This window comes from Pristis pectinata, chromosome 2 (genome assembly GCF_009764475.1).
Source record: "Pristis pectinata isolate sPriPec2 chromosome 2, sPriPec2.1.pri, whole genome shotgun sequence".
NCBI lineage: Eukaryota > Metazoa > Chordata > Chondrichthyes > Rhinopristiformes > Pristidae > Pristis > Pristis pectinata.
In genome coordinates this window covers 98,368,584-98,383,625 of record NC_067406.1, presented here as the reverse complement: position 1 = coordinate 98,383,625, position 15,042 = coordinate 98,368,584, and the positions used below count along the sequence as shown (strand labels likewise).

Genomic DNA, 15,042 nt, shown 5'->3' with positions numbered 1-15,042 from the left:
GGTGGGTGGGGTCTTTGATTATGCTGGCTGCTTCACCAGGACAGCAAGAGGTAAAGAGTCCAAGGAGGGGAGGCTGGTGTCCGTGATGCGCTGGGCTGTGTCCACGGAGATGAAACGGGATTTCTTCTCCCGGAGCTGTGCAGGTGGAGCCATTGAATATGTTCCAGCTGGAGACTGACACGCACTGGGACAACGATGTCGGGGCAGACAGGGTTCGGCCACCAGGTCAGCGCTCATCCCGGACCTGGATTCCCCGTCAAGCAGTCACCTTGCGTGACGTCAGCTCGTGCCGGCGTCACCTTGTGTGACGTCAACTCGTGCCGGCGTCGTGACGTATTTACCAGTGGTAAGATGGCGACGGACGCGGAGGCATTGCTGCGGGTGAGGAATCGCTTCCGTCAGGAGGCGCAGGCGGTGCTCACCGGGGAGTCGCTGCGGTCGGCGGCAGGTGAGCGCGGAGGCCAGCGTGGGGCCCTGCGGCTTCTGATCGCACCCGCCTTCAGCTGTCGCTTCCAGCCTGTCGTCCCCAACTCCCCTCATCCCCACGCCCCCGGCTCCTCCTAATCTTCCCCACCCCAGCTCCTCCTCATCTCCCCCCACCACCCCCCCGGCTCTCCCTCCCCCTTCCCCCCCGGTTCTCCCTTCCCCCCCGCTCTCCCTCCCCCCCCGCTCCCCTCCCCCCCCCCTCTCTCCCCCCCCCCCCCCCCCCCCCCCGTCGGCTGGCACATGTTCTTGCTATGCCCCTCCTGCACTGACACCTGGTCGTCTTCCCCCACTGCCCCAACATTGACCTGAGTCTCCAATCCTTCCCGTCTACCTGAAATGGGAAGTATGGGGGTCATTCTTAGATCGTGGCTGCCCTCACTGCCATTTTCCTGTACTAACGCCTTGATATGTGAACATTTGTTGATCTCTATCTCAACTGGGTGGAGAATTACAAAGAATACCCTTTCCATTAATAAAAATTCTTTGCATCTCTGCCTTGAATGGGTGACCTCTTTCTTTGAGATTATACCTATTGGTTTTAAATTTTTAAAACAAAATGTTTTTTTAAATTTTTATTTACAGCGTGGTAACAGGCTCTTCCGGCCCAACAAGTCCGCGCCACCCATTTTAAACCCAAATTAACCTACCCGGACGTCTTTGCAATGTGGGAGGAAACCGGAGCACCCGGAGGAAACCCACGCAGACACGGGAGAATGATCAAAATCCTTACAGACAGCGATGGGAATTGAACCCCGATCGCTGGCGCTGTAATAGTGTCGTGCTGACTGCTACACTACCATGATGCCCTAGGTTCTAGAGACACTAGCCAGGATAAGCATCATCTGCACTATCAAAGCCTAACTTTTTGCTAGCTGCCATTTTCCCCCCTCCCCATGATCTCCAAACCCTCCATTTCCCCAAGCATCTTCCATAACCCTCACATTGTATTTCCTCTTCTTGGCATCCTATTAAACTCCTGCATCACTGCCATCCTCCAGAACCACCCCTCAGGTTTTTGCCATCCCTTGTTTTGCAAATTGTTTCACATGCATCACAAATCGAATACATTCAATTGTGTGGAAAATGCATTTGATCTGATTTTAATGGCTTTCGGTTGTTCACATCTCTCATCAGTGGAAGATTAAAATGTGTCATGTCCTTCTAGATTAGTCTTTTAACAATATCATTTGTTGATAAATAGATTTAGAAGATGAAGCAAAGAAGAAAGAAAAACCACTTCCTCGATTTAATGTACACTCTCTATTCTGGATTTTATCTTCCATTGCAGTGACGTACTATGTTGATTTTTTTTCCACAATTAAAACAGATTATCGAATAGAAGGGTAAATAATTTAAATATATTCTTTTAGTGTTCCTGTCCAATTTGAAATTTCAAAAATATAGGATTTAACTTTTTTTGAACATTCTCTTGCTTTCCTCCTATTCTGGTCTACAACTGCTGACTGCCATTTCGTAACGTGAATGTCAGTAGCCCTTGTGTTCCTCGACTGCGTAACTATTCTTCACATGTGAATTATGAAAAGATAATTGGTAGTAACTTAAAAGATGAGTTCCCTCCTGTCAGGTTCCTGCAGGAGACATCTTGTTATGATCAGAAGCACCATCCCTGCATGGTTTCTACTTGCATCGCCAAGGAGTGCAGGCAGATCATGGGATGAAGGGAGAAATTATTATCAGAGTTGGGGTTCTGAGAAAATATACTATTCAGGAGCATGTTCTCAAATTTGTTTTTGTTTGATTGAGGAAGGAGTTCAAGCATCAGTGCAGTTTGTCAGTATTGAATTCAGTATGCTCCAACAGCGATGGGGATCTAGGATTTTCTACATTTCTCCTTCATCCGCTCTGTTTCCACTTATGTCTCTGTATAAATGTATCACTTTGGGTGTGATTAAAGATTTGAAATTGCAACTGTTTCACTTTTTCACGTAGGATTTCCCATCTCAGATCTTTCATCTGCCAATTGCATTCTGGGAAATCCTACGTACTGCACGTGCTTAACTCAGTTGTGATTTAAAACTGTCTTAATAGACATTTGAAACCCAGGCATCTAATAAAAGCTTTGAAGGCATTATGGACATGAGAATTTGAAGAATATGTGTAATTATTGTTCTGTGCTTTTCAATTTGTTTAAATGTTTATTATGAAATCTTCAGCTACTGAGGAAGAAAATGACAAATAAATATTCAGAATGAACTTTGTCTTTTACAACCTCTCTAATAATAGTATAACTGGAAGTAATTGTGTGAAATGTTTAAGACTGAAACTATCCTTTTACATTAGATGTATTGAGCTGCACTGGCATATTTTTGAAAGCATTTCCCATAAAAGTTAATTGTCTGAATTATCCTGGGAAGTACCAGCAGTTCCTCCTTTCCATCCAATTGTCTGTTAATTTGGAACTCTTGTGCAAGCAGCAAAATGTGCAAATATTGAATAACCTGAAAGTATTTATTTTGCATTGGGATCTTGGAGACAAGTTTAGCAACTCAATTCATTTCACTTGAGCAGCACTTATAAACATTAAAATGCTTTGAAAGCCTGTTCAGACTTGCTGCACTGTCTATCATGCTCTCAATATTTTGGTGGGGTGGTGATTCAGGCCCTGTCTCTTGATGCCAGTTACATTGGCCCTGTGGTCTGTAGAGCCACACTGTCCGGATTTGAGTTGGGTTTGTAGATGAAGTTGTTATTTGAACATCTGAAATGAAGACCAGCCTATCCGATCTCTACCCGTAACTAAAGTCCTGCACTTCATGCAGTGTTCTAGTGAATCTCCTCTCTATTCTCTCCAGCACAACCACATTCTTCCTATAGTGTGGCAACCAAAACTGCGCATGACACTCTAAGTGCAGCCTAATCAGTGTTTTGTAAAGTTGCAACCTTATGTTCCAACTCATGTATTTTATGCTCCAACCTATAATGCCATATGCCGTCTTCACCACCCTGGTCACCAGTATTGCCACCACCAGACTTGGATCCTTAGGGGTCTTCCTGTTCATCAACATTCCTTACTGCCCTTCCATTTATTGTATCTGTCCTACCCCTGTTTGACTTCCCAAAATACATCACCCCACCCTTGTCAGGATTCCATCTGCCAATGCTCCACCCAACTTTCCAACTGAACTGTATCCTGCTGTACCCTTACACAACCTTTGTCCCTATTCACAATCCCAAGAATTTTCATGTCACCCACAAATTTACAAATTATACCTCCTACATTCACATCCAAGTTGTTAATATATATCACAAACAGCAAGGTTCCAGCACTGATCCCTGTAGTATCTCATTAGTCACAATCTTCCAATCAGAAAAATATCCTACCACTATCCAGCTTGCCTTGGATTGCATGCACCTTTGCCTTCTGGACCAGCCCTTGTCAAGTGCCTTACTAAAGTTCACTGGACAACATCTACCTCTTTGCCTTCATTAGTCATCCCTTTAGTTAGCCCCTCAAAAAAAAAACTCAAATTAGTGAGACAGATTTTCCTCTGCACAAAGCCATGCTGACTACCCCCAATCAGACTATATTTCAAATGTACTTCACTGACTGATGTGTTTTAGTATATCCTGAAATGGATGTAAATGATGCTGCGTAAGTGCAAATCTTTATTAATTGCTTGCTCCCATACCTATTTCCATACATGTTATGGGAAAGAAATGCTGGACAGTGAAATGAAAGAATATTCCAAAAGCGTAATAGTGCTGAAAGCACATTTACCTGAATCATGTAATCTGTTCCTTTTTCAATAGAATGCTGCCAGACCTGAATAGTTCCAACACATTTTACTTAATAAAGTAAAGGAGTATAGCTGAGAATTGAGAGGGTTTGTGTTTAGTTCAGTTTATGATTGCCATTGGGGGACAACACTGAATAAATCCAACTCCATTTCTCACATGGGTTTCAGGAATCACATGCTGTGTTTCCGTAAGTTTCTTGGGTGAGAACTGCAAATCTGCAGGAGGATATAAGTGACTAAAACAAATCCATTATCTGGACTTGGATGATCCCATTATTATGTGCACATAGCTGATACTTGTGGATCAGGAATTAAGGCTAGAGATGTTATTTCATGGCTGGACCTCAATGCTGAGAATGAAAAGCTTCTTATTCCAATTGGCAGAAGTTTGTGGCAAAGGATATATAGTAAGTGGAGAGGTCAGGTGGTGTTCATTGAATAGAAATGGCAAATTTGATATCCTATTTATAAAAGAACTTGTCATGTGTGATCAGCATGTACTGAAATGTATTTTCATAATATATCTAAACAACAAAATTGAAACTGCATTTATTCTGCTCACAGCTTTTTCTCTCTTTCTAAACTAGTCGGTGGTTCCTTTTGGGCAGCTCACTGCTGATAATTAGCTTGCTCATTGCTATCTACTGCATATTTTATCTGGAGTGGTACAAGGGGGTCAGAGAATATGAACAGTATAATCCTACGCTGGTTCCTTCAGCTACAGCTGCTTTTATTGCTGCAACAGTGTGGTAAGTTTTTAGTTAATATTCTGTAATTAGTCTCTTCTTTAGTGCAAAGTTAGGCTTGCAATAAATGCTGGTGTGACTAAATTAAGTTGTTGCAGTCTGACAGTGCTGGAAAAAAGTTTAAAATGCTGTTTTGTTTTATATTGTGAATTGGGATTTGGAAGTTTTAATCTTAGTAGGTTAATTAAATTACAATACAAATATTATGCTTGTGGTTCAGGTGTTTTCTTGTTGCCTTTTAAGTAGTAGTGATTTGAGTAACACAAGAAAGGAAATATAATTTCTCAGTTTCTAAAGTTGAATGTAGCCTTCATTCTCAAGATTTGGATGTTATTGTCATTTATTATCCAACCCTATTGTCTCTGAACTGAGGAAGCACATTGCTGGGTCTGTTGTGACCTATGGACCAGTCTTAGTAAGGAAAGTAGATTTGCTTCCCTGTAGGAATTCAGTGAATTAGTCTCCAATTGAGACAAGATTTTTTTTAAAATCCAGGTTTATTTAATTACTTGAATTTAAATTCCACTAGTTAAATTCCACAAGCTCTCAGCTCTGGAACATTGGTCCAGAACTCTGTGATTAGTACAGTAATTTATCTCCCTTCCATCAAACCCCTGAGGCTTTACTAATGTTAGAGTAATCCTGTAATTTCCATTGTTCTAAAAAAAATCTTACAATCTTACTTAGTTATGTAATTTAAATAGTATAAAAATTCTTTCCAGCCATTTTAATCCAGATTGATCAATTTTAATTTGATCTGACTGAAATAGTTGCAACCTTTTGCGTATTTTTGTGCCTTTCTGTTAATTTAATGCATTTTCATTAGTTAAATCTCTTTCTTCGACCTGTTAGTACCTTCTATCTGAAGAAAACAGACATATCATTTTCTATTAAAGTTATTCTATAGTATACAACTGCTACAGCTTTCCTCCTGTGAGGCCTAAAAGCAAACTCTATCACTTAACCTCCAGCCACTTGTATCCCAAATTCTTTTATCATTCAGGATATCAATTGTCAGCAGAGTGACTATTCAAAATATGGAGATGTATTTTGTAACTGTCTAAAAGTTGCAAAAATCCCACTTTTCCTCTTTCACAGCGGGAGCCATGAAATAATCTTATTCACAGTTGTGAAGCACAAATTGTATGTGTTATAGTATAGCATTGAAAAAGGCCATTCAGTCTATTGAATCTACATCAGCTGTTTTGAAGATAAATCTACTCCCCAACTCTTCCCCACATTTTTTTTCCAATTCCATTTTGGAATCTAGCGTTAAATATAGTTCCACCACTTATGAGGGAGTGAAAATTCCAAAATGTGTGAAAGAAAAACAAGGATTTTCCAAGTCTCCAGTTCTCCCGGTCACCTATTGACTCTCCAAGCCTTGGAAAAGAGTTCTTTTTATTTAATCTATTCAATCCCTTCTGATGTCTAATCATCACATGCCCTGCTGTGCTCTAAGGAGAATAATCATAGTTATACAGAACAGAAACATTGAACACTGATTACTTATCTATACTAAACCCATTTTCCAGCACTTCATCTGTAGCCTTCTAAGTCTGTAGTAATTTAAGTCTACTCTGAATGCATGATATATATTGTGAAAGTATGTGCCTTCACTGCCCCTCAGGCAGTGTATTCCTGATTCCAACCATCCTCAGGGTGAAAAAATGCTTCCTCTGAACCCTTCTTAAACTCTTACTCCTTACTTTAAACATATGCCCTCTCATTTTGTACATCTGTTCTGTAAAGTTTCTTAATATGTACCGTATGTATGCCCCTCATAGTTTTGTTTACCTCAATCAGGACATTCGTCAGCTTCAGACTCCTTTTCTCCAAGTAATACAACTTGTCTAATCTCTCACGATAAATGTTCCATTCCAGGCAACATCCTGGTGAATCTATTCTGCACTCTCTCCATTGCAGTCTCATCATTCCTATTGTGTGGTGACCAGAACGGCACACAGTTCTTCAATATTTTATCAAGTTATACAATAACCTCCCTGCTCTTAAATTCTATGCTTCAGCTAATGAAGGCAAGTATCTGGCTTGATTTATCCACCTATGCTGCCACATTAAGGGATCCTTGGACTTGTACATCAAAGTCCCTGTTCCTTAATGCTCCCTAGGACCCCACTACTGCTCTTGCCTTGCTAGTTCTCCCAAAATGCATTATCTCACACTTATCAGAATGAAAATCTGCTATTGTCTTTCACTTCTTACCAGCTCATTACTATTATTCTACAGGTAAGCCCACTAAAACTACAATTACACTCACCATCAACAACACGATTATTTGTGCCATCAACAAACCAAGCATACTCTCATACCTCTCATAAACAAATTGCAAAATTATATAGCAAAAAGTAAGTGTTGCGTTGATCCGCATGGTACACTACTAGTCACAGGCTTCCAATCACAGAAATGACCCTCCATCATCACTATCTGCTCCTATCACCAAGCCAGTTTTGGATCCAATTTGCCAACGTGCCCTGGATCCTATGGGCTTGGAACACTATGGAGCATTCTTCCACAACAAAGGCTTTACTGAAACCCCCGTAGGTTACATCAACCCCACTGCCCTCATCAATACATTTGTTTTTTTTTTGTTCCCTCAAATTAGTTAGGATGTCCTGCGAACAAAGCCTTCCGACTATCTTTAATTAATCCCTGCCTTTTCAAGCATTAGTTAATCCTGTCCCTCTAAATCTTTTCCCAATTTTTGTACCACTGTAATTTCACAAGCCTGTAGTAATCTGGCATAACCCTTGCTGCCCTTCTTGAATAATGGTACCACGTATGCTGTAGTCTAGCTGTCTGGCATGTCATCTGTGACCAGTTGAAAATTGAAAAATCTTTGTCAGAGCCCCAATCATCTCCTCTCTTGCCTGCCATTTGGTTGCCATTCCCCCGTCCTTCATTCTAGTAAGCCTTTTCTTCACCCTCCCCAATGGCTTCATGTCCTTCCTGAAGTATTGTAGCAACTCTTGGACTTATTACTCCCTGGGTGAAGCCAAGCTTGTTCTTTTTTAAATTTGTATTGATTTTCTTGGCTTTTGTACTTCACATCTTTTTATGAGGCCCCAAATCACGTATGTTTCATTAATTCCTTTTGTTAGCTGATGCTACCCATTAAGAGATTTGCGAATGTACATAATAAAATAAACTACAGATGTAGTAAATCTGAAATAAAATTGGAAAATGTTGGAAGTGCTTAGTAGCATAGGTGGCATCTGTGAAGAGAGAAACAGTTAAAGTTTCGTCAAGACCTGCATGTTTTAAGTTGTAGAAAAACAGATAACTGCCCATGTCAACAACACCACCACCACCCCCATCTGCCTGAACTATGAAATGTCAGCAACTGAAAACTCCAATCCCCTCACCCCTCCACAGATGACCAACCTCCATGCTATTACACCAGAATCACCAGTTCTGATGCAAACTGGAAAGGCTGGTTATCTGAAATTGCTGGATTCATTGGTGAGCCTGAAGGTCTGTGGCATGCCGAGATGAAGCTCAATGTCGAATTCAGATAATTAGCCATTCCAGCTTTTGTCAGAACTGCCAGTTCTGTATAATAGCAATGAATGCTGTTATTACTCAGCAATTCAGGTGGTGCCTGTGGGGAGTGTAGGAGGATGATCATGAACCTGGGGCATTGGCTCTGTCTTGCTTCCTGGCCTGCATTTTCAGCATTTTCTGTTTTTGTTTCTAATTTTTATCTCCTATAATTTTCTGTGGCTATGCTGCCTTTATAATTGTTCATTTTAGCTAATAGAACATAGAACAATCCGGCACAAGAACAGGTCCTTTGACTCATCAAGTTGGTGCTGACGATGCCAATCTAACTAATCCCATCTGCCTGCGCATGGTCTGCATCCCTCTGCCTCCTGTATCTCCCTCTGTTCGAATGTCTAAATGGCTCTTACCACCTCCCCTGGCAGTATGTTCCAGGCACCCACTGCTCTCTGTTTAAAAACAAAAACAACTTACCTCATAAATGTCCCTTAAACTTTACCCCTCTCACATTAACTTACGTCCTCCAGTATTTCACATTTCCACTCTGGCTATCCATCCTATCTATGCCTCTCATAATTTTATATGCTTCTCTCAGGTCGTCCCTCAGCCTCCAACGATCCAGAGAAAACAATCCCAAGTTTGTCTAACCTCTCCTTATAGTTAACACAGTCCAATCCATGCAACTTCCTGGTGAACCTCTTCTGCACTCTCTCTAAAGCCTCCATATCTTTCTTGTAGTGTGGCGATCAGAACCACTCACAATGCTCCAAATGTGACCTAGCTAAAGTTTTATAAACTCCAACATGATTTCCCAACTTTTACATTCAGTGCCATGACGGATGAAGGCAAGCATGCCTTTTGCCTTCTTCACCACCCTATCCACCTGTGTTTCCTCTTTCAGGGCTATGGACTTTCATTCCCAAGATCCCTCAGTACATCAATCCACCTAATATGAGATCAAATGCAAGAGGAAAGTATACAGTAAATGGAAGGACCCTTGCATGCAACACCTCACACTTGTCCAAATTAAATGCCATCTCCCATTTCACCTTTTCTCTCTTGATTCTTTTGAGGAAAATGTTTCACCTCGCACTTTGATGTCGAATTTTATGTGTTCACCCACAGTTCTAACTTTATTATGTCCTCTTCAATTCTATGTACACGTAACCAATAAAGATATCTTATTTATTTTTATTACTTTTCTCCTCAGTTTCAAGTTTTAAATTTCAATATTGTGTCCCAACAAATAAATAATGTTTATCAGAAATAGCAAAGAACCTTGGAGAGCATCACTGTATAACTCCATCCAATGTGAAAAATCAATCTCAAGATTGAGGTACATCTCAAGGGACATTTACTTTGCAGTGATTCTAAGTTCATTCAAATAACATGAATCAATGAAACTATCCTTATTTTAGTATCAAACCAAGTGGCATTTGGTGGGTGAGGACATTAAAGAACCATCCAGTGTGTAATTTTGCATGAAATTCCCAATCCAGTCTGAAGAAGTTTGATCTGAGTTAAATCTCAGGAGTGAAAGAATTAAAATTGGCTTGTTCTAGGAAACGCATGCACGCACGCACATGCATACACTTCATTGAATGGATGTGTATATTTAAAATCTCACATTTGTTGGTCATGGCTGAGGTGGTGGGGGGGTTGGTCTGAGGCTCTGTTTACTTCTCAGTCTCCCCCTGCCCCCTCCCCTTCCTATGCTGTAATACTATCTTAGACTCTTGTGTCGAAGGAGGCCAAACATTTTGTCCATTCATTCTAAGTGACTGGCTTCGCATTACTCCATATGCTGTGAAAATTACTGTTGTGTGGACACCTGATTTGTCAGGACAGTGGCGACCTTTGGTGACACTGTGTTCACACACAAAAAATGACTTCTTTGACAGGCACAAGAACTGTAGATTTAGGGTCAGTTTCAGCTGGGAGCTGGCATCACCAGGGCAGAAGTGGGGACAGTTGGTGGGATGGTAGGGGTGGGGTGGGAAGTGAAGGTTTATGGAGAACAGAGGGAAGGGAGAAACAGTGTTGTACTACAGTACTGATCATATTATTCAGATCAGCCAACCTCTTATCCCCTTACATTTGTATTCGCACACTGCAGTCTTCAAAACTGCAGCTATTGACAAAGTTACCACGTCACAAAAAGTCCTTCGTGCTGATAAAAGACTAAACAACACTCTGTTTAACTGTGCAAAATAAGTTAAGAAGAGGAAGTTACAGAGCAGTAACTTATCTTATGAAGATTTATTTAATTCATGCAGTAGGAATGAGTAAATCTTGACAAAATAAGATTTAACTTCATGCAGTAGCCTCACAACTCCAACAATCCTGAGCTCCAGAACTGCCTGTGTAGTTTGCACATTCTCCTTGTTACCACTTGGGATTCCCCAGATGCTCTGGTTTCCTCCCACATCCCAGGAGCATATGGGTTGGTTGCCCACTGTGGATTGCCATTAGTGTGTGGGCGAGCAGTGGTGACTGGGAGGGAGTTTGGGAATGTGGGAAGAATAGGATGGGATTAGTGTGGGTCAGTGCAGACTCTGGGTTGAAGGGCCTGTTTCCATGCTGAATAACTCTGTGTTAGTAGACTGATTCCTGTGGGAGAAAGGCAGGGGCATTCCTGTAGTGAGACAAGTTGCTTGATTCATTTGGTTACTTTTATTGTTAAAATAGGGTAAAAGAAAAGGTTACAAATTGGTTAGAGACTAATATCAGAAACTGTAATTTCTGTATTGCAATTTCTCGTTGCACACATCAGAAACACCATCTTTCTTGAAAAGGACATGAACCTTAAACTTTCACTGCAAATGCTGATGTTGGACAGCATTTGTAGAGATGCTGGAAGGATGTCCTCTGGCACAGTGGTTCAGCTAGTGGAGCCGCTGCCTCACAGTACCAGAAACCCAAGTTCAATCCCGACTCTGGGTGCGTCTGCACATTGTCCCTGTGACCACGTGGGATTCCTCCCACATGCCAAAGATGTGCAGATGGGTGGGTTAATTGGTCACTGTATATTGCCCCTAGGGCACAGATGAATGATGGAATCGGGGGGAGGGGGGGGGTATCTAAATGGGATTAGTGTAGAATTACTGTAAATGGCTGCTAGATGGTCGGAGCGGACTCAGTGGGCCGAAGGGACTGTTTCCGTGCTGTAACTCTTTATGTTTTTCTTCATCATAATCAAAAGTAATTTACAAGGATACCATATGGTCATGTTATCGGGCTGTTTATCAGTTCTCCATATTATATCCATGTCTGAAACATACATTGTTATGTAGATATGGGACTGAATTTGGCTTAGTTCTGTAGAATGTACCATGCACAAAAACTATAAATATTTTGGAAGGACTGAAATGAAACTATGTTTACGCAATTAGGGCACACACTAAGTCTAAAAACTATCTTCTGAAGTTATGCTTTTCTTTTACAGCTTTAATATTGCACTGTGGCCAGTGTGGTCTTTCTTTACTCCTTTTATCCTTTTCACTCAATTTATGGGTGTTGTAATGTTTGTATCTCTCCTGGGGTAATGATCTGCAGGTAAGATTCCAATACTCTGACTGTTTTATATTTAGTGAAACATTTAGCACTAATTTTTGCATCTATTAATTATTTTAAATTTGAAAGTTGCTGCAAATATTAATACCATACATTACCGATAATCTCACTTGTAGTACTACATTTGTTCTCAGCAGTTGGGGTTTTGGTAGACGTGGAGTAACTTTAAACATCCATGGCTCTTGCTCTAGTTCCTAACCAGTAATCACAGCTAGAGAGGGTATATCTGTTGAAGGAGGGGAGAGGATGGGAATCGGTTGGGAGGCCCACATAATTGAAAGTTTGCCTGCCAGAGTCACATGGTGAATGAATATTTCACAGCACCCATGAGAACCGTACCTCAGCAAGCTTTAATACCAGGAAAGGAGAAGTGACGAGAAACATTAAGAAATAAAAGCATTCATTTGGGTCAGTTAAAGAATGGTTTTGGAATCCAAAATCTTTACTAGACTAGTGAAGATTTTCTTAAGGTAAATGATTTCTCCATTCTGTTTTTATGTTTAGCAGTAAAGTATTTTGGATTTAGCTTATATCTTTTATAATTTATTTCTAAATTCTTACTCTGATCTCTGATTGAAATTAAATTGTTGTCTATGTGTCTTTCTGACTCAGCTATTCTGGCTTGTAGTAAAACATCAATAAATTAGGTAGCTTGTAGGACTGCAAGGCACTTCCATTTAATCTACCAAAAAACTTCAAATGAAGCGTTTCCTATTTCAAAAAGTTGATGAAGAACTGCATCAATGGTGATAAAACAAAATACAAGGCATGAAAATCTTGAATTTCATGTGCATCTTTTTGGCTGTGTTTCCACTTTCTTCGCAACTTTTCTTGGTTATGTTCTCACTGTGTTAGTTATTGTAATGTAGCAGGAAGAACAGGTAGAAACAGTCCAACTGGTTAACTGTTTGAAGCTATACAAGAGCAGGCCACTAGTCTCTTTGTCTGTACACCATTCATAAGTCTGTCTTTTCCCCCCTGGACTTTCTTCCTCATCTCTTCTCCAGGAACTATTAAATGCAAAGAACTGATCATACGAATTAGATGTTTTAACTGTCAACAGTATTTAATCAGCTCTGTTTCTGATTTAGATTATTATATCTGCACCACAAGTATTAGCCTTTCACAAAATTTGCAGGCAGGTAACCTTTCAAATATAATCCTTCAATGAACATGTTCACATTGCCTCATTTAGGTAGGAGTAGAGAAAATGAACTTAATTATAGCATAGTCACTGTGATTGTCCAGTTATATCATGGGTAAGTATTTTAAATGCATATAAGTTATGTAGGTCATAATTATTTTACCAAGAAGTGTTTTTCATTTTCTCTCATTTCAGAGTTCAGTTTGATGTGTCCTGCAAATAAAGGTAGTCTTTCATGAAACTAAGGTTGTCAAGTTCAGTGAATTTAACTTGCATTTTTAAAAAAATAAGCATGTACAATTTATCCTTGATCTATAATTAAGTTTGTGGAACTAGACTACTTTTATAAAAGCTAAAGGAAATCACAATTATGTAGTTCTGTGAATAGTGTAATTAAAGAATTTAATAAAATTTGTAAAACCATGAACAAATATGTGATCTTTGAACACAAGTGTGGAGCTCCCTGAAACTGCAGCTGATTTGGCTGTTTAAGGGCGAGGTTCCCTGACTTGTGGACTGCCAAGGAAATTTGCAAATATCTTTGTCAGCCATTGACAAAAGATCCAAATGACCAACTATCTTCTGATTGATTCGCCACTTTCCTCATGCACTCCTTTAATGATGGCAATCCAAAATATGACCTGATCAGTGTAACATGATCCCAGCATTCTGCAAGTGCCTTTTCATTTAGTACTGGGTTTCAGTTCTTTATTTTAGTGGATGAATACATCCAAGGCTGCTTGTAAATACATTTTAAAATAAAGACCAGGTTATAAAAGTTATTTCTTTAGAAATGCTGTACCAACTAGGAAGGAGACCAAAAGGCAGGGGAAATCAGCACTGATACTGTTTGTGTGTTGCCTAATTTAAAAGAGCATATTACAAATTTGAATGTGCTTCAAATGGATCACAAGATTGCTGTAACTTCCAAGTTAATTCTATGAAAATTGTATGTAAACTCTTGAACAAACAGTGCAGATTTTTGTTGAGTAGTATTCTAATAAAGCTTTAAATTTACATAGCATTTCTCTATTTCTGTATATGTAAAACCACTGAAACTTGTATAAAGTAAATGAAACTAAGCTTTCTCATTTAAAACATGGTTGTTTATTGTACATTCCTCAAGTTTAAAAGACCAATGACTGTCTTCAATGTCAATATAATGCATGTTATTGTTTCTTTTATATGATCTTTTGGCAAAACATAAAAATAAAATACTGATGTAGTAAATAATGTTGATACTGTGTGCTCATTGTTAAAATCTTGAATATGGTATTTGAGTGTATGAATTATGTTACTCCAGAAGGAGAGATGGAATCCACTTATTCAGCAGTGATAGATTTTCATGAAGTGAAATAACATTATTCATCCAGACTAACGTCCAGATCCCATATGCTTATGATAATCTGTATCCAAGCATTGTTTCAAACCTAATCTAGTGATCAGAACTCTTTGCATAACATAAATGACATTGTCTTATCTTATGTTACAGTAGCTAACTGCCAAATAAAAGTATTCTGTAGTATGAAGCATACAATAACAGCTTAGAAGAAACTAAATTCTTGAGCTAATATCATTAGTGCAACTTTTTCTGACTGGATATTTCTGAAACACATTAATCCCATCTCCCAGCACTTCGGTTCATAACCGTCTATGTCTGAGCAATTCAAGTGTACATCTAGACATTTCATAAATACTGCCAGTGACCCAGCTTTAATCACTCTACAACTACATGTTAATTAAAGCTTTGAATTCATCTACTGGTGATACTCCTTTGCATCAAGATAGATTTAGCTTTGACTTCCCATGATGTGCA

At 39.7% G+C, this 15,042-nt stretch overlaps 1 protein-coding gene across 1 annotated transcript; it reads left to right on the top strand.

The window, feature by feature from the left end:
• Positions 1-351: 351 nt before the first annotated feature.
• tmem128 (transmembrane protein 128) lies at positions 352-14,446 on the top strand. Its single transcript, XM_052043910.1, has 5 exons — positions 352-448; positions 1,688-1,829; positions 4,832-4,993; positions 11,955-12,064; positions 13,422-14,446. Exons 1-4 carry the CDS (start codon positions 352-354, stop codon positions 12,052-12,054), a joined length of 501 nt encoding a protein of 166 aa, XP_051899870.1. The 3' UTR covers positions 12,055-12,064; positions 13,422-14,446.
• The last annotated feature ends 596 nt before the right edge of the window (positions 14,447-15,042 follow it).